General features: G+C 40.2%; 1 protein-coding gene across 1 annotated transcript in view; it reads left to right on the top strand.

The window, feature by feature from the left end:
• The first annotated feature begins 1,985 nt into the window (after positions 1–1,985).
• The window catches only part of LOC110156659 (collagen alpha-1(XXVIII) chain-like), a 29,704-nt gene continuing 5,166 nt past the window's right edge, over positions 1,986–26,523 (top strand). The window contains exons 1-33 of the mRNA XM_055163375.1: positions 1,986–2,112; positions 3,116–3,237; positions 5,472–5,677; positions 7,696–7,933; positions 9,139–9,159; positions 9,962–10,021; positions 11,178–11,231; positions 11,684–11,728; positions 11,796–11,822; positions 12,447–12,491; positions 14,285–14,329; positions 16,590–16,643; positions 19,677–19,745; positions 22,208–22,276; positions 22,469–22,537; positions 23,150–23,218; positions 23,299–23,367; positions 23,435–23,503; positions 23,605–23,673; positions 23,784–23,855; positions 23,923–23,991; positions 24,070–24,141; positions 24,312–24,380; positions 24,446–24,514; positions 24,617–24,685; positions 24,758–24,826; positions 24,893–24,961; positions 25,029–25,097; positions 25,428–25,496; positions 25,579–25,659; positions 25,775–25,810; positions 25,891–25,927; positions 26,050–26,254. Coding sequence (XP_055019350.1) covers positions 1,986–2,112; positions 3,116–3,237; positions 5,472–5,677; positions 7,696–7,933; positions 9,139–9,159; positions 9,962–10,021; positions 11,178–11,231; positions 11,684–11,728; positions 11,796–11,822; positions 12,447–12,491; positions 14,285–14,329; positions 16,590–16,643; positions 19,677–19,745; positions 22,208–22,276; positions 22,469–22,537; positions 23,150–23,218; positions 23,299–23,367; positions 23,435–23,503; positions 23,605–23,673; positions 23,784–23,855; positions 23,923–23,991; positions 24,070–24,141; positions 24,312–24,380; positions 24,446–24,514; positions 24,617–24,685; positions 24,758–24,826; positions 24,893–24,961; positions 25,029–25,097; positions 25,428–25,496; positions 25,579–25,659; positions 25,775–25,810; positions 25,891–25,927; positions 26,050–26,254 — 2,582 coding nt within the window. The remainder of the gene's footprint in view (positions 2,113–3,115; positions 3,238–5,471; positions 5,678–7,695; positions 7,934–9,138; positions 9,160–9,961; positions 10,022–11,177; positions 11,232–11,683; positions 11,729–11,795; positions 11,823–12,446; positions 12,492–14,284; positions 14,330–16,589; positions 16,644–19,676; positions 19,746–22,207; positions 22,277–22,468; positions 22,538–23,149; positions 23,219–23,298; positions 23,368–23,434; positions 23,504–23,604; positions 23,674–23,783; positions 23,856–23,922; positions 23,992–24,069; positions 24,142–24,311; positions 24,381–24,445; positions 24,515–24,616; positions 24,686–24,757; positions 24,827–24,892; positions 24,962–25,028; positions 25,098–25,427; positions 25,497–25,578; positions 25,660–25,774; positions 25,811–25,890; positions 25,928–26,049; positions 26,255–26,523) is intronic.

A 26,523-nucleotide genomic window follows, 5' to 3' on the forward strand; every position in this document is an offset into this window, starting at 1 on the left:
TGCAAAAATTCAAGCGTTTACCAGATTCAATGTTAGAAGGTTGGTCGATAGAGTATTAAGGTATCCCAAGGTATCAAAAAGTAGCAACAGTATCAGTTTCTTTACTGTCATGTTAAAAAATCTGAAGTGCATAAGGACCTAATATAACATTATAATTTATTGATACCTAAATGTGTTTGCTCAGCACAAATGAATGTATGATTGCATTTTCAATTTAATGCTATCACCATTTAAAACTAATAGTATCTGTAATGTTTCTTTTTCTTTTAACTGTGTGGGGAGATGACGTTCGATTAGTTTTGTTCCATTGTCACGTGACGCTCATAATTTGTTTGTTTTGCTCAATTTGTTGTTCTCAGTATGATATGAAACCTTTTCATGAAGACCAAACCAAACCAAGTTACAGGTCAGATCTGTGGAGAGACGACCCCGCTCACAGTCAGAATGTCTGTTTTTCTAGGTACTTTTGAACTATAAAACCACATGTAACGTCATACTGTGGAATATTCCTGGCAGAGCAATGACATATCCACAGAAAAAAAGCAGGTGATGGACCCCAACCAAAAAGTGACATAGTGCACCTTTAAATGCAACTCTGCATGAAAGTATTCAAAGTATTCAGACTAAAGTACTCTAAGTGGACCATGTATCAGAATACATTACAAACATACATTTTAATGTAGGTATTCAGTATTCTGTCACTAAATGCAAGTATTTTTCCCTTCTCTGGCTAACAATGTACTTTCAATGTGTATTATTTTTAATGTTTTGGGACTCATCATCAACATAAGTTCACTGGTTCACGGTCTAACTTTTTTGGTAGAGGGTCCACCACTTCGATTCCATGTTGGGTTATTCCTGATATGTTCTACAGTATGGCATTTCACTGGAGACACATCACCAGGCCACGTTATGGGTCAGATCTGTGGAGAAGTGGACCTGCTCACAACAATAACGCATGTTTTTGCTGTAGTTTTGAGACATAAAAACACCTGTAGAAGATTAATCATCATCCCAGCAGTCCATAAAACCCTTGAAATCTGTCTTCAGATATTTCGTTTCTTGCAGTTAATTTGTGTCTTTTTTGTTCAACACCTTGCGACAACTGTTGACTATCTGATGTTTCTGTGATCACGCCCCGACATCTTTGCAGTTTCAAAAGTGCTGCATCCCTCTGAAAGACTTTTTACAACAACTCTTTTTTTTATTCCATTTTGCATGAGGAAAATTAAGCTTTCTAATGATTCTGCACACCTTGATCTCCGTAGGCTGCACCCTCCATCATTAGACAAATACACATCACCAGATCAGCTTCAATCCAATAAGAATTTACGTTTATACAGCCTGGAGTTGGAGAATAGGCAGAAAAATCATGATATGGTCAAAATACCCATGCACTCGCCTAATAATTATACAAGATATATTTGTTTAATGCCATTCTGTGGAACTTCTCAGGCAAAGAAATCGTCATGGCATCACTATGATGCCATGACAAGCAGATGACAGAACTTTCACCAGAAAAAGTTACACAATGCACCTTTAAATATAAATATGTGCTATAGTAAATAACTTCTTTATGTAAAAATATAAAAGTGCTTCTCAGACCATGATATAATATTTTTAACTTCAAGAGGCAACACAAAAGTCATCAGATATTGTACAAAGCTGTTAAAAAGAATAGTCAGAAACTCACACATTTATGCATAATAGAAAATGTTTGAGCAGGAAGTTCTTCTGAAACAAAACACAGAATAAACAGAATAAAAGTGTAAGCTGGATCTCCTTTTATCAGTTTGTTCTTAAATGTTCTATATTACACAAAACTGACTCTTGTGAGATTTAAGCTGTGCTATAATGCTGTTCCCTCCTCAAAAACAGACCTGGAGTTGTGTTTTGTTTTATTCACACATGTTTGAGAAACCCTTTATACCCTTTAATAGTCAATAATGTGTATTTAAATCTATCTCCTGTACAGCAGACTCAAAATGTGGAGGAGAAGAGGTCTGAGTAGAGCCCTGGTCTTGCTCCTCTTGGTTCTTCTCATTGTGTTGGAGACGGCGACAGCCCAGAGAAGATCATCAGCCCGGAGAAACTACTACAGGCAGCCAGAGGGTATGTGGCAAATACGTAAAGGTGCACTATGTAACTTTTTGTTTGGGGGTCCGTCACCTGCTTATTTCTACAGATATTTAATTTCTCTGCCTTGAATGCTCCACAGTGTAACATTAAACAGCTCTGATTTACATTTATTCAATTACAGGTGGTTTTATTGCTCAAAAATACCTATTCTGACTGTGAGCGGGGTCACCTCTCCACAGATCTGACCTGTAACTTGGTCTGGTTTGGTCTCCATGAAGATGGAAAGGTTTAATACGATGAAATACTGAGAAACATTCCAGACAAAGCAATAATATCTCCATGGAGAAAAGCATTTGATGGACCCTCCACCAGAAAAGTTACACAATGCACCTTTCCTTTTAAAAAGTTTTGATAAGCTTTTAGAGCTATATTATTGTCATTGTCTAAAGCAGAGGTATCCAAACTTTTTTCATCAAGGGTCACATATCTAAACACAGATGAAGCTGAGGGCTGACTGAGGGCCGTAGACTGGAGCTCAGTACAGTGAATAATTGAAATATGTGCATGTTTATCACGTTAGAATGAGCCATCAGTCTTTATTCGTTCTAAGATCCTTAAAACCACACACTAAATATTCAATATTCGCTTTATCAAGGTACATTTTCAAAAAACTTGCAGTAAAAAGTAAAATTTTCATTGATGCGAGGTCATTTGGGCCAATTCTCCTAGAAGCCTGAGGGCCAAAAAAAATGTGTCTGAGGGCCGCATTTGACCCATGGGCCATAATTTGGACATGCCTGGTCTAAAGAATTAAGAGAGAGAAGTTCTTTAGAACAGTTATGTCTTTGTTTTCTGTATTAAAATGAAACAAAAGATCATGGGTTATGTAGTTTTTTTTGCTTTTGCTGCAGTAAAACATTTATTATCACAATATTTCGCTTATAGTCACATTCATTACTGTCCACTACTGTGATATAAATAACATTAAAACGTGTTAATTTTTGCCAAATATTCAAACCAGTCGTATCTCCCTCAGTCCAAACCTGCTCCTTGGACGTGCTCTTCCTCCTGGACAGTTCGGAGAGCGCCAAAACTTTCCTGTTTGAGAAGCAGAAGGCGTTTGTGTTGAGATTCAGCACCCGTCTGTCCATGCTCCAGGTAACAGGCTGCGTATTGTACCTTTTTGCCTGCCGTACCAATTGTAGTTTACTGGGAACTACTGTATGTCTGTTTGGTTTCATTCACACGTGTTTGAGTAACCCTTTATATTTTTCGTCTGTCTACATCTCAATGCCCGGTTCCATCTTCAGTCTGACGTCATCAAACTAACTTTCAAGTCAACTTCTACATTTTACTTTACCTTTATGTTTTGTAGAGCATGGAAATTCCAGGACTGAATTATCCAGATGATTCTAGTGAAGGTGTACGGAGTTTAAAAACACAGTTGTATTTGAGAGCTCCTTTATCATGTGAATAAATATCATGAAAAATATTGAGCTCAAAATGTACCCTTTGACCCTTATTTGTCAGTTCTTGTACTCCTTTGTATCATGAGACAAAAATAAGGAGTCGTGCAAAGGCAAAAGGCAGTGACAGTGTATGTTTTGTTTGTGATTTAGTTCATAAATATATTACAATATTTTAAAATCCAACCTCTGGCCTCCTTTTTGTTGCGGCCTTGGCACAGGGTCTTAACACATTCAATAAATATACCTTTGTCTTTAGTTATACTTAAATGATCTTTAATGTGAAAGTATTTGGTGTATTTATTCATACTGTACATACTATACTGCAAAGTCACTTGTCTCTCAAACTGTTGCCACACGATCCTGATCAGCACTAAACAGGAAATCCAAAGCTCTTCTAGATCATTTCAAACAAACTCCATGATGACTTGACCTTGGTGAGGTGTTTTTCTTATAATGGATGGAAGTCTGGGCAATATCAAGCAAATAATAATGATCATGTGAGTTTCTGCCTTTTACCTTTACACGAAAACCTACAGTATTTTTGGCTCATGATACAAAGGCAGAGAACAGGAACTGACAAATAAGAGTCAAATTCCCATTTTGAGCTCAGTATTTTTTGTATACAAATATTTTTGATTTAATTTTGGGAGCACTACCCATTATACTTTTGTCTGAACAAAACAGAAACTTTGAAGTCATTTTTCCCAGTTTCACACAAGTTAAGCTCTTTTGCCTTTATCGGGCAGAATATTTCCTGTATTACCACGACATCACAAAGTGGAACAGTTGTTTTCAGTTTGAGAGATGAACTCAGCCTAAATATGCAGGATTTCTGTATTAAATATGTGTGAATGAAACAAAACACAACTCCAGGTCTGTTTGTGATGAGAAAACTACATTAGAAAATAAATCAGAAAATAGCGTAATATTCCTCATCTAAAACATCACTGGAGTTGTGTTTAGTTTCATTCACACATGTTTAACACACAAACCCTGCATATTTAGGCTGAGATCTTCTCTCAAACAGAAATGCACTCTGCTCCACCTTGTGATGTAATGAGGTAATACAGGAAGTGCTCCACTGTGTTTTTAAACTCCATACACCTTCACTAGAATCATTTGGATCATTTCAGCCCTGGAATTACTATTTTTATATATAATATATATATATCTACCTATATACATATTTATTATTTATTTATTGCTCATGCTATTATTTTGTTGGCGTCAACATCAACAAGGAACAGGAAGAAGATACAGTAAGTCTTATAAACCCTGTTCCTTTCACAGATCAAAAAAATTAAATTTAATTGTTCCCAGTCCCAAAAACCAAACCAAGTAACCAATCAACGAGCCATATGCATGTTACAGTATCTCTCTTGTGCTTTCATTAACTTTAAACATTTTGCTTAGTCACATAGTCCATTATTTTAACCTTGCACATTTTCTTGAATTTAGAAACACTAGTGCAACTTTAAAATCATGATTTAACTAGTGACTCCATATACAGAGACACATTTCTGTTTTAATGTTGTCCTTGAGAATACAGTTTGGAAAAAAATATTGTCTTCTATGGTCACAGTCCTCCGAGACAAACGTAAAAAGATTTTGTAGAGCTTCGGGTAAATGTCTTTGGCTCTCCACAGAACTAATACAATCTTAAGATTAACTAAGTCTTTAATCTTTAGTTGATTAGACTTTACAAACAGTGGTACAATCTCTTGAACTATAGGTAAAAGGCAGCAGTTAACTTAAACTACCACTTCATGACATCACAAGGTGGAACAGATGTAGACAGACTAAAAATAAAGGTTAGTCAAACGTGTGAATGAAACAGAACACAACTCCAGGTATGTTTTTGAGGAGGTAACAACATTCTAACATCTAAAATAGGACCTTTAAAGTTGTTGTTGGATGTCCCAGGTCCCAGGCTGGAGCATGAGTGTGCGGATGGGGGTGCTCCAGTACAGCAGCTCTGTGTCTGTGGAGCGGCCCCTCTCTCTGTGGACGGGCCTGGACTCTTTTCAGGACTCGGTCAGCTCCATGCACTACATCGGCCACGGCACCTACACCAGCCACGCCCTGAGCACCGCCTCCACCCTGCTGCTGAGGGAGAGCCCGGCACACAGGTGGGGAATACTCTCTCACATTTACTTACTCTTTGGTTCTTTTTAAAGACAGTACAGTAAAGTGTATTCACCTTGTTGACATGTTTCGGCTGCTGCTACTGCTGTTATGAATTACTGGTCGGACCCAAATATGCAGAAACAAAAGATATTTATTAACAAAAATAGTCTTGGAAAGGGGATAGGTTCCAGGGGAGGCAGGACGGGTTCAAGTCGGCTGCAAATGCGAGGTATGTGGTGATGAGGCTGACCAGAGGCTTGCGGAACAGGTGGCAACGGGATGAGGCTGGCTCCAACCGGAAGAACTGGGGATCGGACAAAAGAAACTGGTAAGAGTCAAAAAAAATCTACAGAGTGCTCGAAAAACACACGAAAAAAAGCCTGAGTTGTTCACCACTGAAATGACAGAACAATCTGGCACTGGAGAGCAGGTCAGCAGGTTTCTTATGGCAGGCGATGATTGCTTGATGGGAAGCTCAGCAGGTGTGATGAATAGGGGACCCGCCCAGGAAATGCCAAATAAGGTGAGGAGAGAAGGGAAGAGGGAGCAGGGAAAGGAGGGGTAGGACGGGCAGAAAGAAACCCTCACAACTGCATCTTCAGAACTGTCCTCAGTGCTGGTGGTGACGTGTTGTATATCAGCTGTTGTTACTTCCTGTAGGCGAAACATGTCCGTGAAAAGACACAACATAAGCACTGGAGTCAAACCATTCACAAAACTCTGCCAACAGCTCGTACACCCCAAAGATAAAATCCCACAAGAAAAAAAGAGCAACACCATCTATGAAATCCAATACAAATCATGCAATAAATCATACATAGGGGAAACGGGCCGGGCATTTCACATCCGAAGAAAGGAACACCAAAAGGAATGTGAAAAGGAAACATCAGGGAGACTCACCAGAACACACAGGAAAGCCTAAAATCCGCCATATCAGAGCAAAAGAAATAACCACATTCTGGGTCGGGACGAATCAGGAAGGACACAGAAATCAGGAACGTAGGCACAGACAGCTTTAACCATGATGCCGGAGCGTTCCTCCTTTCACACACCTGGGACACCCTCCTCTAGAGAACACCGAGCGACGGGAGGCGTGGTCAGTCTGAGCGACCTGCCACACCTTCCGAGAGTAACAACAGCTGATATACGACACGTCACCACCAACGCCGAGGACAGTTCTGAACATGCAGCAGCCGAAACACGTCAACGAGGTAAATACACTTTACTGCACAAAATGAACATCTTTGGCTTAACAGTGGAGCACTTCCTGTATTGCCACATGACATCACAGGGTGGAACAGAGTGCTTTATGTTTGAGAGAAGAACAAAGCTCAAATTGACAATGACCATCATTAAGGACAACATAAGACACTGTAAAATAAACAAGCTGCAAAGAACTGAAAGTTCAAAGAGCATTTGTTTAAGTTTAACAGTTTGTGGGTAGAAGCTGTTATCATGGCAAGAAGATCTTATTTAGACATTATTTGAAATGTTTTTTGTTTGTTTATTTATTTATTTATATCATAAGTCAACGATACCATGATTTTTTTTTTATGTTTTAAGTTTTTACAAATAAATGGTTCTCTATAATGACTGTTGGTGATAATTCTTAATAGTGCACTATGTAACATTTTGGTTGGGGGTCTGTCAACTGCTTATTTCTATGGATATGTCAATGCTTTGCCTAGAATGTTCCACAGTATGACATTAAACTACCTTACGTTTATTCAGTTACAGATGGTTTTATAGCTGAAAAAACCTAGAAAAACTGGCATTGTGACTGTGAGCGGGATCGCCTCTCCTCAGATCTGAATTGTAACTTGGTCTGGTTTGGTCTTCAAGAAGGTTAATATGAAACATTCCAGACAAAGCAATAACATCTCCATGGAGAAAAGCAGGTGACAGACCCTCCACCAGAAAAGTTACACAATGCACCTTTAAGTACAAGAAATAACTTTTCTTTTACTCTTACTTGAGTACTATTTTTGACTACCCCACTCGCCTCTGTCCCTGCCCGTAGCGTCCGAGTGCTGCTGCTGATGACTGACGGCCTGGACCATCCGCGCAGCCCCGACGCCGTCTCCGCTGCAGAAGAGGTCAAAAGCCACGGGGTCAAAGTCTTCACCGTGGGGCTGTCCAGCATGGCCCAAAGAGGTCACAACAACGCCAGGCTCAGGACCATGGCCAGCTCCCCCCCTCAGCAGTTTGTGCACAGTCTGCTGGATCCCAACCTGGAGGAGAAGCTGCTCACTGAGATGGTAAGAGACTAGACAGGAAAACTTGACTCTTGTGAGCTTTAAGTCATGTTATAATGCTGTTATCTTGTAACCGCTAAGGGCTTGACCGCTCCAAGCAGCAGGTATTATGGTATATCACCAGAGAACTATGGACAGCTAAGTTTAGTTTTAAGGGTTTTATTCACAATAATCCACAACCAGTTAATTTAAAAGGGGAATCACAAAGCACAAGGGAGTTTGTCAAAAGTTTAAAAACCTTTCAGAGCTAGTCCAGAGGTCCGGGCATTTAGTAGGGCTAGCGGGCAAGCATTTGACAGCTGGCATGGCCGGGGTGGCATCTTGTCCCCAGCGTGCCCCAGTTTCATCCACAGAGCGGCCAACACATCTTAAGACTGCCCAAGGACCTCACCTGAACATAGAAACAGCGGGTTGTGAGACAGACATTCAGTTAAAACAAAATGAACTCCAGTTAAAAACTCGAATTTAACATTAACTCCTTTAATATTTTTGATGAGTCCTTTAGGTGCCATGTGGTGAGCTGCTTCTTACTAACCTGAACAAAGAGAGAACAGGGTGTGAGAGAGAGTGAAGGAGAAGGTTCACAGAAAAAAAAAAAAAAAAAAAAAAAAAGGAAAAAAACCACACAAAGAAAAAACACACCCATTTAAAGTGGCAAAGGAACAATACTATTAACCCTGTAACAATCTCATCAAAACAGACCTGGAGTTGTGTTTTGTTTCATTCACCCATGTTTGAGTAAGTCTTTATTATCAGTCTGTCTCCATCTCAAATGGTTCTCTTCCACCTTGTGATGTCATAACGTGGTAGTTTGCAAGTCATCAGCTACATTAGACCTTTTATTTAGTAGTCATTGGCAATTCTAGGGCTGAAATGATCCAAATGATTTTAGTGAATCTGTGGAGTTTTAAAACACAGTGGAGCACTTTCTGTATTACTACATGACATCACAAAGTGGAACTTTTTTGTTTGAGAGAATAAGTCTAAATATGCATTACACGTGTGAATGAACCAAAACACAACTTCAGGTCTGTTTGTGATGAAGAAAAAACATTATAACATTGGGATTGATTTAAAAATAGTGTAATATGTTTATGTGCAATAAAACAAGTTTAAATTCCAAAATATATATGAATTTTTGCTGGACTGAAAATCCCAAATTCCATTCCATAATTCTCACATTTTTTTTCTTTTTGTGATTCTTTTAGAGGGAGGTGGCGACAGAAGAGGTATGTATTTGTCCACACTGCGGTCTTCATCATTTGACTTGAATTCTGATGGTATAAAACAGCATTACTCTTTAATAGGCCTTTCATGATAACAAATTTTGTCCCACATTATGGCATTAAACTTGTAGCAGATCCCTCTGAATGAAGACTGACACTTAAACTGGTGATTTTGGGGTTTAATAGCAATAAATCCTCCAATCTGCCTTAAGAACTTTGTGCCTCTTCAGGGGGGAAGCTAAACAAAGGCATAGAAAATATCTGAAAATATATATATGTAAATATAAATATTTTGCCATTCTCGATGTCAAGCTAATTAAACATTTTTACACTAACTGGAAATACACCCTTCAAAATAAAAGTGCTAAATGTAAATGTGAAAGTTAATGGTTAGCAATAGAAAATAGACTGCAATATAAAAATAATTTTAAAATGTCACAAAGGTTTTAATCAAGGCAAATTATATTCTGGGTTATTTACAAAACTTATCTATTTCCATGGAGACAAGACAGGTGAGATCTGCAGAGAGAAATGTCTCATGGATGAGTTTAATGCTGTACTGTGAAACCTGTCAGGCAAAGCAATACTATTTCCATGGAAACAAGCGTGTGGTGGACACCCTACCAGAAAAGTTACACAGTGCACCTTTAAGTACTCTACACAGAAAAATAACTGGGTTGTCTTTACTTTAATTAATAGGAATTTTAATAGGTTTCTTATAATATGTTTTCCAATTTTCCAAACATTGACAGGTATCTTCTTTAGTCCCACTCACACTTTTAACTGTGTGCTGTTGTCTTTTTAGTGTGTACATGTACATGTGTGTCTATGCCAAAGAGGAGAGCGAGGGCCTCCGGGAAGTCTGGTGAGTGGAAATGTTCTTATGATGTTTGCAGTTTGATGTATGGTGAGGTTCTCTTCTGTAAGTGTAGCCCGCCAAAGATCATAAGGCAAGAGACTTTAAACACACTTAGGAGAAATTGTTTTTAAACTGTCCTATACTACACAAAATTGACTCTTATGAAATTTTAGCCATGTTGCTTCCTCACCAAAACAGACCTGGAGTTGTTTTGTTTCATTCACACAGGTCTGAGTAATCCTTTATTATTAGTCTGTCTACATCTCCAAAGCTCAAAATGTTCTGTTCCACCTTGTGATGTCATGTAGAGGTAGTTACAACTACCTTTTACCTGTATTTCAGTAGAGATTGGCAATTCCAGGTTTGAAGTTATCCAAATGTATGGAGCAGTTTCTCCAAGGCTGCGCGTTCAGTCCTCAGCTCTTCACCCTGCTGACACATGACTGCACGACAGCCGTGTGAAGTTCGCCGGACGACACAACTCTGATGGGTCTCATCACCAAGAGCGACTACAAGAAAGAGTCAGAACTTCTGACCTTGTGGGGCAGAGACAACAACCTCCAGCTGAATGTCAGCAGGACTAAGAAGATTGTTGTCGACTTCCAGAGAGGCCACACCCAGCGCCTGCCACTGACCATCGACGGTGTCACTGTGGCGAACGTGAGCAGTGCTAAACTCTTGGAGGTGCGCATCAGTGAGGACCTCTCCTGGACCAACAATGTATCACTGGTGAAGAAAGCCCAGCAGTGCCTTTACTTCCTGCAGAAACTCAAGTAGGCAAAGGGCTTACAGTTGTGAGTGATGCAAGTCAAACTGCACACAATCTGTTCAGCCTCCTGCCGTCCAGCAGGAGGTACAGGAGCCTCTGTTCCTGCACCACCAGACTCACTAACAGCTTCCTCCACCAGTCTGTTAGTCAATTTAAAAAACCTGTATCACCATATGACATCACACAGTTGAACAGAGTGTTTTCTGTTTGAGAGAAGAACTCAGCCTAAATATGCAGGGTCAGTGTATTAAACATGTAAATGAAACACAACTCCAGGTACTTTTGTGATGAGATACATTTGTGATGAGGAAACTCCATTATAACATAGATCAAAAATAGTGTGCTATGGAACTTAAGTGCCACGGTTAATCAATGATCAATTCCTATTTGCAGGGTATAAAAGGCGAGCCAGGCTACACTGGGGCGCCAGGTCCAAAGGGGTCCAGGGTAAGACGGGCACAGATGAGTCACACATGTGTGTGTATCATAGACTGTATAAAGAAGTGGACTAAGGGAGTGTGACGTCACCCATAGTGTTCAGCTCCAGTCAAACGAAGCTCACAGACGCTGGCGGGTATAGGAGTGAATTTGGAGCCAAGGTGCATATTAGGAATTTATTTACAGACACAATAGCGAAACAAAAACACCAGGATCGTGTAGGGCGGGTTAATACGGACATTTTAAGACAAAAATGACGAAGCTCACTTTTTCAAATTTTCAATGTAAAGTCAATTGGAAATAGTCATTGGAGCTGTAAGTGCCACCGGAAGTGCCACCGGAAGTGCCACCGGAAGTGCCACCGGAAGTGCGGATTGGCTCTGTCCATTTATATATACAGTCTATGGTGTGTATGTGCTCATGTCCATGTAACTGTGTGTATCTTTGTATGCCTCTTGAAGGGGGAGCTGGGGCGCAGTGGGACTCCTGGGAGGGACGGTCTGGAGGTGAGCTGTTTCTAACTGCATGAGCTTTTGCCTGTTAATGCTTTCGTTAATATTTTTGTTTTTAAAGGGTCTCCATGGTTACAAGGGCAGCAAGGTGAGCTCATCTTTTTCACTGTACTGTTATATTGTCTTTGTTTTATTGTATTTATTTATACATATTACACTATTTTCTGATCTACGTTATAATGTTGTTTCCTCATCAAAAACAGACCTGGGGTTGTGAGAATGAAACAATACACAACTTCAGGTCTGTGTTTGAGGAGGTAAAAGCATTCTGAAGCTCACAAGAATCAATACTCCATAACACAGGATCTTTAAAGGTGCATTGTGTAACTTTTCTGGTGGAGAGTCTGTTTTTGAGCTATAAACCCACCAATGATTTAAAAAATGTAAGGAAGAGTTGTTTAATGTCATACTGTGGAATATTCCAGGCAGAGCAATGACGTCTCCATAGAAACAAGCATGAGACGGACCCAAACCAAAAAGTTCCGTATTTCACCTTTAAGTTTGCTTATTGTTGATTGGATTTTTTTTTTTTTTTTAATGCCCAATATCCATAGTCCCTGAATTGTGAATACCAAATAAATTTACATAAAAACTACACCAAGATTTATAATCCATGTATTAAGTTGTATTTCTGTAAATTGTATTGAATTCAAATATTACTTTATTAACACCCAGTTTTGTGTTGTTGTCACACAAGATGTTGTTGTTTCAGGGAGAGCGAGGAGATTGTGGAGCTCCAGGACCAAAGGGTGACCCTGTATGATTGAGAACACAGTACATATATACATACATACAAATACCTATACATACAGTGCTCACAAAATTAAAGGAACACTTTGAAAACACATCAGATCTCAATGTGAAAAAAGAAATATGGTGGATATCTATACAAATATGGACAAGGTAATGCCTTAGGAACAAAAGGATGCCACCTCTTTTAATGGAAATTAAATGTTCAGCCTACAGAGGGCTTCAGTTTATAGACACTCTGAAAATCAAAGTGAAATCATGATGTGGCAGGCGAGTCCATCAAATTAAATTTCTGCATCTCAAGATGCTTCTCAGTCTCTTGTGTGGCCCCCATGTACTTGTGTACATGTTTGACAACATCATGATATGCTTCTAATGAGACGACCGATAGTGTCTTCTGGGATGTTCTCCTAGATCTGTGTGAGGGCATCTCTGATCTCCTGTAGAGTCTGAGGAGCAACCTGGAAGCATCTGAGGAACCCAAACATAATGTCCCAGAGGTGTTCTATTGGGTTTAAGTCAGGTGATTGTGAGGGCCATTTATTTGTGTCAGTCCCTTTTACAGCCCTGTCCTGCTCTTCTAGAGGAACTGCCTGTCTCCTGAAACCTCCTCCGTGTTCTGGAGATTGTGCTCTATATTTTTGCAACAGCACGTCCCAATCTGTGCAACTTCTATAGGGTTAAGGAATGGCCTCATACACCCAGTAGTGATAATCACTCTAGCCAAAGCAGCACTAGTGGAAAACCAGCCAAAAAACACCAAGAAAGAGAAATTTGAAGTGACCTCCACATATAAAACCAGTCCTGTTTTAGGGTTTTTCTCATTGTTGTCACTCTACTGCACCTGCTGTTTATTTCCATTAAAAGAGTTGGCTTTCTTTTGTTGCCCTGTCCATATTTGTAAAGATATCCAACATATATTTTTTCACATTGAGATTTGATGTGTCCAGATGATAATGTTCAAAGTGTTCCTTTACATTTTTTGGGCAGTATTTATTCACCTTATTCGGCACAGCCAACTTTTGTCTCCTTTTTGTGGTGGCACTTTCATTTCTCAAATTTCAGAGAATTTGAGAAAAGTTTTGCTAATTAAATATGATATACAGTCGGTTCATTTATGTATTGTTCATGTGACCAACATGTCACACTGCACTGATTCTCTCGAGGCTTTAAAACAATTTTATATTATATCGTCTCCATACAAAATAATACAACCCCAGTGATGATGGCAGCGCCCACGGCAACTTCTGGAATAAGGTGGATACATGACCAGTCAAAAGTTTGGTCACACCCTCTGATTCATTGTTTATTTTCTTTTTTTCTATTTCAACTTTCTACATTTTAGATACATACAGAAGACATCACATATACAAACCAAGATATATGGAATTAATTAGTAAAGAAAAAGTTAAATAACCCTACCCTATTTTGTCTGGAATGTTTTACAGTACGGTTTTAAACCTTTCTATCTTCTTGGAGACCAAACCAGACCAATTTACACAAGTTACTACAAGTTAGTCGTACTGTGGAACATTCCAGGTAGAACAACAACATATTCATAGAAACAAGCAGGTGAAAGACCCCCAAAATAATAATATATATTTTTTTTTTTTTTCTTTGCTAGATAATTTTGTACATCTTCATATAGTTGATGTCTTCTGTGTGTATATCAAAGTAAACAGAAAAAAAAACATTGAATGGGGGTGAGTCCAATCGTTTGCCTGGTAGTGTAAATACTACAGTAGAAAACAGCTGGAATTCACTGTCATGTATCAAAAGGGAACTGACATGTTTTTTCAGGGCTCAGAAGGACCTCCAGGCCCACGAGGACCCAAGGGAAATCAGGTAGACAAGACACTGTACTCACTGTTTATGTGTTAACATGATGTTAGATTTAAGAAGGGGCATTGTGTAACTTTTCTGGTGGAGGGCTTGTCAAATGCTTTTCTCCATGGAGATGTTATTGCTTAGTCTGGAATGTTTCACAGTATGGCATTAAACCTTTCTATTTTCATGGAGCCCAAACTAGACCAAGTTACAGGTCACTCAATTCAGAATGCCAAGGTATTTTTGATTTATAATAATACCTGTAACTGAAGATAGAGATGTTTAATGTCATACTGTGGAACATTCCAGGCAGAGCAACAACATAACCATAGAAACAAGCAGGTGCTGGACCCTTCACCAGCAAAGTTACACAATGCACCTTTAAGTACTAGAGCTTGGCAGGTAGCTATGTCATCTTTTAGCCAAAAATAAAAACATAAAAATAAATTAAGTTTTTTCATGTTTACTGCAATGAAAAACTACTTAATGTGAGTGGGCTTGCACCTCCACAAACCTAACTCTTATTTGGCCTCAGAGGAGTGCCTTCTTCATCTTGTTTCCATGGAAATGGTGTTCCTTTGGCTATAATCTTACACAGTATGGCATAAAATGTCTCTCCATGGAAAATGTTCCGAAGTATGGTTTTAAGTTTTTATGTCCATGGAATCATACAGGTGACGTGTCACCTCCAGAAAGTTACATACTGTACAATATTATAAATATTATGTACAAACAGTATTAAGAGCAAAGAGTATCGAATTCATAGGTTGTAAAAGTAAGTTGCAAAAAACGTTATAGGGAGTATTATGTGCTCCATAAAGACGAGTTGTTGTACAGTTGTAGGGAGTATTATCTGCTCCATAAAGATGAGTTGTTGTACAGTTGTAGGGAGTATTATCTGCTCCATAAAGATGAGTTGTTGTACAGTTGTAGGGAGTATTATCTGCTCCATAAAGATGAGTTGTTGTACAGTTGTAGGGAGTATTATCTGCTCCATAAGGGTGAGTTGTTGTACAGTTGTAGGGAGTATTATCTGCTCCATAAGGGTGAGTTGTTGTACAGTTGTAGGGAGTATTATCTGCTCCATAAGGGTGAGTTGCACAGTTGTAGGGAGTATTATCTATTACATAAGGATGAGTTGCACAGTTGTAGGGAGTATTATCTATTACATAAGGATGAGCTGGACAGTTGTAGGGAGTATTATCTGTTCCACAAGGGTGAGTTGTACAGTCTTAGGGAGTATTATCTGTTCCACAAGGGTGAGTTGTACAGTCGTAGGGAGTATTATCTGTTATGTAAGAGATTTTTCACAGTCCATGGTCCAGTTCTAGTCCCTTTTGGATTCTAACTGAATGAAGAAGGGGCTGGCTGGTCAGGCAAGTGCTCTGGTGCTCTGTGGGAATGCAAGGCTGGTCTGGAGGTAATCCTGGTGCTACAGTGGGCTGATCCTGGCTGTGGGAGAGTACCCGTCTGCTGGGACAGCCTTTGTGTGGGACCCTCCAACTGTGTGATTATAGGTGCTCATTCCCAAACACTGAACCCTACCATGGACTTTCAAATACAATACATCTGTAGTGAGTCCTGGGTCATTCACAGTTCAGACTGGAATGAACCGTTATGGAGGAATATGTTAAAAGTACACTGTGTAACTTTTTTGGTGGGGGGAATGACACCTGTTTGTTCCATCGAGATGTTAGACTTAGAAGAGATTTAGACACATTGTTTTTGATCCACAAGGGAAATTATTTGGACACAGTAGCTCACACATCACCATATAATATAATAACAAAGATTAAAAAATATAACTGGTAATAATACACCTAAATAAATAGCAAAAATAGCAAGAGACTGGTGTCAAATAAGACATAATTATATAAATGTAAAAGTACAAGTAAAAAAATATATATATATTTGAATAGAGTAATACAAAGAAATCACAGCTATATACAAGAGACTGTAAGGAGAAAACAATATAAACAATGTATCTTTAACTCTCCAACTCTGTCACCTTTACTGTGTCAAGGAGAAAATTCAGTTTGTCGACTGGATTAAAGTTTGTTTGGTTGAAGACGTTTTGCAGCTCATCCAAGCTTGGCTCAACCAAACTAACTTTTGTCCAGTCGACAAACTGAATTTTCTCCTCGACATGGATTGTACCTGGACGACTGAGGGATTCTTCACACATCTTTCACCTTTAATCACCCCATTATGTATTACTTAGGTTTTTGTACTTTAAATTAATTCTTGTAACTTAAAATAAATATTCTACTGTTTTCAGGGAGCTGTGGGTTCACCAGGAGATGTAGGTCCTGAGGGAGCACCAGGTTCTAAGGTACCACTACAATAATACTCAACATTTTGATTCATTTAAAGGTGCACTGTGTAACATTTCTAGTAGAGGGTCTGTTACCTGCTTGTCTCCATGGAAATGTTAGTGCTTTCCCTGGAATGTTCCACAGTATAGATTCAGTTATCACCAGGGAGACAAGCAGCACTACGCTACATTACAGTGCAGATCTGTGGAGCGTCGCCCCTATTCACAGAAGGAATTATTGTGCTTTTGAGCAATAGAAATACCTGTAATGAATAAATGCTAGATGGATATGTTTAATGTCATACCATGGAACATTTCAGGCAAAGCAATAACATCTCCATGGAGACAAGCAGGGAGCAGACTGAGAACATGATTTTATAAAGTAGTCTTGAGCTGCTCATTTACAGAAAAAAACATTATCACGATTATTTTGGTCAATATTGAAATCACAATTATTCAAACAATTATTATTTAGTTACATGATGCATTTCTTCAGGATTTCTCTCTCTCTCAAAAAACAAACAAAACACTTTGTTCTTGAAATTTTTATTTTTTTTATTAAGGACAACAGAATATAACATTAAAAAAATACAACGATGAACATTTAATAATTACAATAATCAACATAAAACAAAACACCAAAACATAAAGCAACACCCACAACACATACAAAAAAACAAAACAAAAAAAAGCCCATATTTCCCCCGACCACACACACAAATCTGGCTATTAAACAAAAGTAATATGGTAGTGCAACATAAACACACTGCTAGGCCACCCTACACACTGCGACTAATTAAACAACTGAAATTCCTTTTCTCTCTTTTTCTTCCTTCCTTTTTTTTCTTTTCCCTCTCCCATTTAAAAAAAATTAAAAATTGTCCCTGTATTTAAACTAATATTATTTTCACCATCATCATTTTTTCTCATTTATTACAAACTCAAATCATAATATTAAAGAATTTTTTTTCCTTCCCCATTTTTATTATTGATATTTTTGTTATTGATAATTTATGCAAAACTTGCAAAACTCAAATTGGAAAATAAATATAGGTTACAAATACATACCTCTTTGCGATGTATAAAACCTAAAATGAATAAAATATACTTTGAACATGAAATACGGCATAGAAAAACATAAATGTATCCAAAATAAACTATATATCCAGCTGTTCTACAATCTCTATATTTAAAAAATTAAATAAATATACTTATTTATAGTCGATTATATGAGTATGGAGATTGTTTGACACACAAATCGAAATCGCAATCAAAATTCAATTAATTGCACAGCCTTAAGTCTTACAGTTGAATTGTTGTTCTCTACATATGTTAAAAGTCAGAGTCAGCCCTCTGCGTGGGCCTGTATCTGTGTTTAACGTAAACAGACATAATTGAGCTGCGCATTCTCCAGTTACTCCAGAGTCTCACGAGGACCCCCAATGGTGTATATGTAATGGAGTATATATATGTGTGTTGTCTCTTGTGACTGCCTTATGTCAAACTTAGCCTGTAAAGTGGAGCATCCTGATGAGTAAACTTCTAATCAAGCATCTCATTATACAACAATAGCATTACTTTTAAGTTACTCTCACCAAAATAGCGAGTGATAATGCCGAACTTCTGAGCCGTATATGGACTCAACCAGGACTAAACCAGATCCAAACCAGGTCTAAACCAGGACTGAACCAGGACTAAACCAGGACTGAACCAGAAGGACTGATCCAGGACTGAACCAGAACTAAACCAGGACTGAACCAGGACTAAACCAGGACTGAACCAGAAGGACTGATCCAGGACTGATCCAGGACTGAACCAGAACTAAACCAGGTCTAAACCAGGACTGAGTCAGGAGGACTGAACCAGGACTGAACCAGGACTGAACCAGGACTGAACCAGGACTGAACCAAGGACTGAACCAGGACTGAACCAGGACTGAACCAAGGACTGAACCAGGACTGAACCAGGACTGAACCAGGACTGAACCAGGACTGAACCAAGGACTGAACCAGGACTAAACCAAGGACTGAACCAGGACTGAACCAGGACTGAACCAGGACTGAACCAAGGACTGAAGCAGGAGGACTGAACCAGAACTAAACCAGGTCTGAACCAGGTCTGAACCAGGACTTAACCAGGACTGAACCAGGTCTAAACCAAGTCTAAAGCAGGTCTAAACCAGGACTGAACCAGGACTAAACCAGGTCTAAACCAGCACTGAACCAGGACTAAACCAGTTCTGAACCAGGACTGAACCAGGACTAAACCAGGTCTAAACCAGGTCTAAACCACGACTAAACCACGACTAAACAAGGACCAAACCAGGACTAATCTTGGACTAGGACTTGGAATCTAGGACCACCTCTGAGAGAACCCCGAGCCCGTAGAACAAGGTGTCTGCAAAGCGTGATCGGGCGTCAGCTGCGATTCGCCCCGTGGAGCGTGGTGTTCTGCGCCGGTCCTTTCGCCCGCGCTCACCCAATGGTCTACGAGGGCACATCTCCGGCCCATCCCAACACTCGTAACCGTAACGATGGCGTTTCACCGCTGCTGATATGGCGGTGACTTTAGCAAATTTGTATGAAGAAAAACAAAAAACCCGCCATCAAATACTTTTCTCCATGGAGATGTTATGTACAGTATGATATTAAACCTTTCTATCTTCATGGAGACCAACACAGACTAAGTTATAGGTCAGATCTGTGGAGAGGCGACCCCGCTCACAGTCAAAATCCCTGTTTTTCTAGGTATTTTGGAGCTATATAACCACCCTTAATTGAATAAATGTAAGGTTGAGCTGTTTAATTTCATACTGTGGAACGTTTCAGGCAGAGTAGTTAGAAACAAACAGATGATGGACCCCCAACCAAAAAGTTACACAATGCATCTTTAAGGTACTGTAAGGTTCAGTTGTAACTTCAGAGTAACTTTTTAAAACATTTAGAGGGCAGCCTACGCTTTAAGCTGATGCACAGTCCAAACGTCGAGATCACAAAAATAATGTCTCTTTTCATGTACGTAATCCTTGAATAAAGCATTGTGTTGTTGCAGGGAGAGCGAGGGCCCAGCGGAGCTTCAGGGCCTCAGGGGGACAGTGCCATCGGCTTCCCAGGACCCAAGGTGATCTGTAAACCAGTCCTCTCTTGGCACAAACTTAGACTTAGACTTAGACTCAGACTTAGACAAACTTTATTGATCCACAAGCAAAATTATTTGGACACAGTGGCTCATTCTAGGGACGGTACAAGATCTCATGCCACAAGATCTCGTGAGACAAAATTGGCACAAGATCACACCCACAAGAGAAAAATTATCTCTTGAGTTTTTTTTCCCAAGTGTTTATCTTTGGACTGGACAAAAAAGGGTTATATGTTGGTGAGTTACAGCTCTTACTGTTCCAAAAAGCAGTAGTCAAGTAATCAAACATAAATCATGTACCGAAACATATTAAATTGCCTTTTAAACAAAAATACAAGTGAATTATTATGAATTGTTAATTATATGCAAATATGTAAACCTTATGAAATGGTGCTTACAAAAAGAAATGTGGGGCGAAAACTGGAAACTGAATCGTGAAATGTATTTATTAGAAATAATGTTAAACTCGTCCTGTCCTGTCTCGTGGACCCAGTGTCATATCATGTCTCGTCTTGTGGAAGTTGTGTCTCATCCCATCTCTAGCTCACACATCACATTATATTACAATAACAAAGAGTAAAAAATATGAAAATGGTAATACAAAATTCTAGCAATAAAATACCAAGAGACTGCTGTCAATAAGGCACAATTATATATCGTAAATGTATATGTACAGGTAAAGTAAAAAAAATGAAATATAGTAATCTAAATACAGTATATCACAGTTATATATGAGGGGTTATAAAAAAAATAGTGCAAGGATGATGACTGACAGAACATAAGCTTACTGTATGTGTTATATTAGGGTGAGTTGTTGTACAGTAGAACTGTAGTGCTCAGTTACACGTACTTGAGTCACTTTTTTTACTACATACTTGTTTTGAAGTAACAGTACTCTTACTTAAATAAAAGTTGTGGTTCCTCTTCCCACTGTGAGCAAGTCTACAAGGGACAAAGCTTTATGTTGGCAAAATGAAATGATTTGAACATGTGTGTTTTCTTGTACCGCTCCTTCAGTTATGATTTAGTTTGTCAAATTTTTGTGTTTAATCTTTAAAAATACCAGATTTTGTCCTTATAATGAAATCAACTTCCAAACATTTACTCTTACTTGAAGAGTAGTTTCCTAAAATAGTTTTCACAGTCATGTCTTGCAGCTCCTTTGTGCTTTTATTAGTTAAAGGTTGTATAGAGGATTTTCCAAGGAACGAGAAATCCAGCGACTGTTTGTCCTTTTTCAAATGTTGCGCATGCGTGAAACCACCCCCCCTCCCCTACAGCTCCCTACGTAGAAACGCCTCCTCCCGCCTCCTCTTTACGCCAGAAACAGGTTTGTTTACAGCCGGTGCTGCACATGACTTGTAAACAACTAACTACAGTGTTGGTTAAGCAAGACGGAGAAGTGAGGAGCGGGGGGAGCGGGTGTGCGGACATTTCGTTCGCGGACGAGAAGTGAGGAGCAGGAAGAAGAGCGGAGCAGGGAGAGGAGAGAGGAGAGGGGAGCGGTGCGCGGAAATTCTGTGCCCGGAGAAGTGAGGAGCAGGGGGAAGAGCGGAACGGGCAGTGGGGACAGGAGCAGGAAAGAGAGCAGAGAAGAGTGCGCGGAGATTCAGTGCGAATGAACTAGCTACAACACGCAGCAGCAAGCGGACTCTTTCTTTGCCTTGAAAATTACGTTTTCAGACATAGGATATCGCTTTTGTGTCCTGAAAAACGTTTGACTAGCTCTTGGAAATAAAGTACATTTTCATAATAAGCAGAAGTTTCCTGTCCAGGAGTAATTTGTGGACCAGTGCGTCAGTCTTTAGACCCTGCGTCTGCTTCAGTCGCGCCATCGCTGGAATGAATCTTCAAGAATCACCTTAGTTTGGCTTCGCTGCTTTTCCCCTTGTCTTCTTCTTTCAGCGACCTCAAAAACGGACTTTCTTTTGCGGCTAACTGCTCCTGGATTCTTGTCTGCCATTGCAACAAACTTTGTGCTAACTGCGAGGAAGATATAGGTCAAAAAATGCCGCTAAGAACTGTTGCGTTGGTGGAGTAAACAGCGTCTGTGCGGCTTGCGTCTGTGGACTGCGTGACAGGCGTACGTAAACCACGTACCGGCGGCGCGCAGGGAAGTCAGTTACGCTAGAAACGTAGGGAGATTGATTGACAGCCTGTCAGCTAACAGATAACGAGGCAGTGTCGTTATCTATTGGCAAATGTTTAGCTGGCCCCACCACGTCCAGTTGATGAATTTTTATTCTCTTTTTTTTGGTCATCATAATTACAAGGCTACTGCACCTCTATAATGCTATCATTGACAACTTGAAACAAAAAAAACCAAAAACAAAAATCCTCCATACAACCTTTAATATGATTTTGTTGAAACTTACTGGAGTAAGATTTTTGTGTACTCTGCCCACCTCTGCTTGCCTGTGTCTAACTATCTGTTGATGGAGCAGGGTGAGAGGGGCCTTCATGGCAGGCCGGGTCCCATGGGCGCAGTCGGTGTGGGAGACCCTGGACAGACCGTAAGTGTGCCAGCAGTAACAGAATTCTGTGCTTTGTTGTTGTATATTTTTAGTGACTTTTTAACATATATTTAATGTATATTTAGTATTTTGTGCTGCATTTTATATCTTGCCTGGGGACTACTTTTAATGTACAAATGTAACTGTTTTTATATTGCTATGATTGCTCTATTCATTTTATTTTTCTCACAGGGCCCCCCGGGGCCACCTGGAGCTCAAGGTAATCCTGGACCACCTGGAGATGGTCCTCCAGGGCCCAAGGCAAGTAGAATTCTGCCCACTTTAATTTTCACATATCCACCATTCTCAAACATTACAGGGAATAAAACATTCCAGACAAAGCAATAACATTCTCATGAGACAATCAGGTGGCAGACCCTCCACCAGAAAACGTACTTAGAGCTCCTTTATCAGATACATAATGAATTTTAATGATACAGTTGAAGACCACTGTGTCAGCTCCTCTTAGTTCATCTCCACTACAGGAGGACAGATTTGTTGATGTTATTTGGTCACAGCTCAGGTTCAGTTGTGATGGTACTTTATTTTTTAAATCAAAAACAAAAAATCAAAAACAAATCAAAATCAAAAACCAAAATCATGCTACAGGTCTCCAGGAAAAACAGTTGATAGATAAGGTCAATTAAATACAATCAATCAATGAACCTACCCAGGGACGACAGGTGGAAATTAGCACTGGTGCTACAACCTGGTACAATGCAGCTCTCCTGTTAAGGTTAATGTAGATTGTGCACTGTCCCTGTCTCATTAAATATATAAAGTAAATTAAACTAAAGTAAACTAAAAAGACCACATTCTCCATACTGTACCTATAGCAAAACTCATAATTCCTGGCTTTGTTTCTTGTATTAGGGAGATCGAGGATCTCCAGGTCCCAAAGGAAACAGAGGAGCTCTAGGTGTGGGTCTGAAAGGAGACCAGGTCAGACCTCTAGAACCTTTAAACCACTCATATATTGTGTGTTTGTGTGTAGTTAATATGAAGGATCTTGTGCGTCTCAGGGCGGCCGTGGACCTCCTGGACTCCAAGGTCCAACTGGTGCTCCCGGTGTCGGACTTCAGGGGGAAAAGGTGCAGTATGAGATCTTCACCTTAAAGATGTTCAGACATGAGACTGATCATTTCCTGTCTCCTCCAGGGAGAGCAGGGCGCAGTTGGAGCTCCAGGCCCCAAAGGAGCTGCAGCAACAGGAATACCAGGGCCTAAGGTCGCTCTGATCATCAACTTTATATTTAGTCAAATCTGTATGTCTCAGTTTATGGTTAACCAGACTAAAATTACCTCATGCCCTGTTTTTGCTATCATCAGGGAAATGTTGGACCTCCAGGTGAACAGGGTTTGCCAGGGGAGAGAGGTTTTGGTCAACCTGGGCCTAAGGTAAGCCCTCTGGACTTTCACATACTCTTATAGTTCTGTTCCTTTTGTAGTGTGAACACGCACAGATGTATGTGTAGGTCACTGATATTGAATGGTCTGTTTCTCCTTAGGGTGAACCTGGCTCAGAAGGAGCACCAGGTCGTCCTGGACCTCAAGGGCAGGATGGAGCTCCAGGTCAAAAGGTGCTGTTCTAAGTAAAACATTTTTAGACAAAAGACACTGACATTAACTGTGTGAAAACTGTGTCAGGGAGAGGCGGGGTTACCAGGACCACGAGGGCCAGACGGTGCTCCAGGTAAAGGAGACCCAGGACAGAAGGTATGACTGACACTGAAGTAACACTGAGTTGAGAACATTGAGTGTAAAACTGTAGTAAATCTATCTTCACTAACTCAGGGAGACCAAGGGCCCCGAGGGTCCAGGGGCCAGCCTGGACCTGTGGGACACAAGGGTCCTAAGGGCCCAAAGGTGAGAAACAGTGAAGGAAACATGTGTCAAAGGTAAACATCTGTCACAGGTGTCATTAGATCTGTTCACTCTCTTTCTACACCTGCAGTACATTTGGGATGTTTTATTGTAACAGCCTAAATGTTTAGATAGTATTATTTATGTGATTATATTATTACTTGTGTTAAAAGGGAGAACTAGGAGTTACTGGCCCTCCAGGACCCTCTGGAGCTCCAGGCAGGGGCCTCCCTGGAGCTAAGGTAAGCCCATAACTGACCATGTCTGTATTTAATGCGGGCTGTATTTTTAAAGATATTTTTGTCAGGGAGACCCAGGGCCCCAGGGTGCTGCTGGTGCAGAGGGGGAGCCTGGTATTGGAATCAGTGGACCCAAGGTGAGGTACTCTTAGGTGATAGGGGTCTGAGGTGATAGATATAATTTTATATCACATAATATAGTTTCAGAATATTATCATCATGGTTAATAAATGTCACAGGGGGACAGAGGAGCACCGGGACCCGCTGGAAGCCCTGGAGAGGAAGGAGAAGGGACCCCTGGCCCTCCAGTGAGTTCTTCTATAGTCCTTTAGTATCACCTCATCCACACTGTACAAGTATGCAGCTCTGTGGTGTTTTAGGGGCTACCTGGACCTCCAGGCCCAGGAGGAGAGCCTGGTCCTGATGGGGTTGGGTTACCTGGACCAAAGGTAAATATTGGGACACAATATAAGGCATAAACAGTAACAGTCCAGCTAATGGAGACCTGTGTTTAGGGAGAGAGAGGTTTCCCTGGCCCCTCGGGACCTGCTGGAGCTCCAGGCTCTGCTATGATTGGTCCAAAGGTATGTCTAATTGATATTGCTTTCACACAGTTGTTTTGATATATTTGATATGAGTGTGTGTCCACAGGGGTCACTGGGTCTGCCAGGTCGACCTGGACCCCAGGGTTTACCTGGAGAAGGTGTCCAAGGACAGAAGGTATGTCTGTCAAACACAAAGGCAATAGTCAGAGTCACCAAATATGATTCAGCGCTTTGAGTTTCCTGTTTTTGTCTTTGGAGTATATGTAGAGTCCTACTTTGACATGACAGGAAAAGAGGTTCTTAAGTTGACCATTTAAAGTAGGACTGGTGTGACTGTTGAACTGAAACTACTGCGTCTTACTATACTCAAGGGACTTATTCTATATAGCCTTACGTAAAACTATACACAACTTTTAAAAGAGTTGAGAATAAACCATTTTATACTCCATGTTTTATACACCATTATACTTCATGTGAATGCAGTGAATGTGTGCTTATTTTCAAGGGTGAGCCTGGGCGCCAGGGGGCCCCTGGTCCCAGAGGTCCTCCAGGACTTGGTCCACAGGGAGACCAGGTGACTTTGTATCATTATTGTAATGTTATTTATATCACAGATTATAGGCCATACACAGTCTAACATGCATTATGTCTTTAAGGGGGAGAGAGGACACAGAGGTCCAAAGGGCTCAAAAGGAGTCCGAGGTGAGCCTGGAGAGCCCGGTACTGAAGGACCTGTGGTAATTATTATTCCTCCGTTTTGTTTAAACTGATATGTTGATATATTATTTTAGTATATTTGTTTCTGAAACCAGTCTTTTCACATTGTGTCAGTAAAAATGTGTTGCTGTTTAGGGGCGAGTGGGAGAGAAGGGAGAGTCTGATCTGACAGTTAGTACATCCTCTGTATCAGTATTTTCATGTATCATCATCATCATCATGTGTTCATGTTTTTTTGTATTTACTCTCAGAGGGAGAAAATAGTTCAAATGGTGTTATCAATATGCAGTGAGTACTTATCTGTGATACAAGATTAACTTGAAACAACAGGAAATATTACATGTTTGTGTCTGTGTGTGTGTTTGTGTGTGTGTTTGCATTTTGTTTGTGTGTTCGTGTGTGCGTGTCAGGATGCGGGGTGCGTCTGTGCCGTTCCTCTCCTCTGGACCTGGTGCTGGTCGTGGACAGCTTGGAGCGGGAGGGCCCTGTGCAGGAGCTGGTTCTGTCCGTGCTACAGCGCTCGTCTGTGGGCCGCGACACCACACGAGTCGGAGTGGTCCTCCAGGGCAGTGCCCCCCACAGCCTGCCCCTGTCCTGGGACCTCAGCCAGCTCAGGTCAGTATCTATCTACTGGATTAAAACATTAACTAAACATGAACTCAAACTAGGGATGTAACAATATCCAAATGTCTCGATACAATATTTTCATGATAACTGTATGATATTTATTGCAATATTTTGGGAAGACTAGCAAAATTGTGAATATGATACTTTTCGGTCATAATCCAAATACTTAAGATGTAAAAGGGCTTCATCAAAGTTATTTCATCTGGACTGAAACAGAGCAAAGGATCATGGTCTATATAGTTCTGTTTTTTAGTTGT

The sequence above is a fragment of the Boleophthalmus pectinirostris genome, unplaced genomic scaffold (assembly GCF_026225935.1).
Source record: "Boleophthalmus pectinirostris isolate CB_2022bp ecotype Guang Dong unplaced genomic scaffold, ASM2622593v1 HiC_scaffold_6, whole genome shotgun sequence".
Classification (NCBI taxonomy): Eukaryota; Metazoa; Chordata; class Actinopteri; order Gobiiformes; family Gobiidae; genus Boleophthalmus; species Boleophthalmus pectinirostris.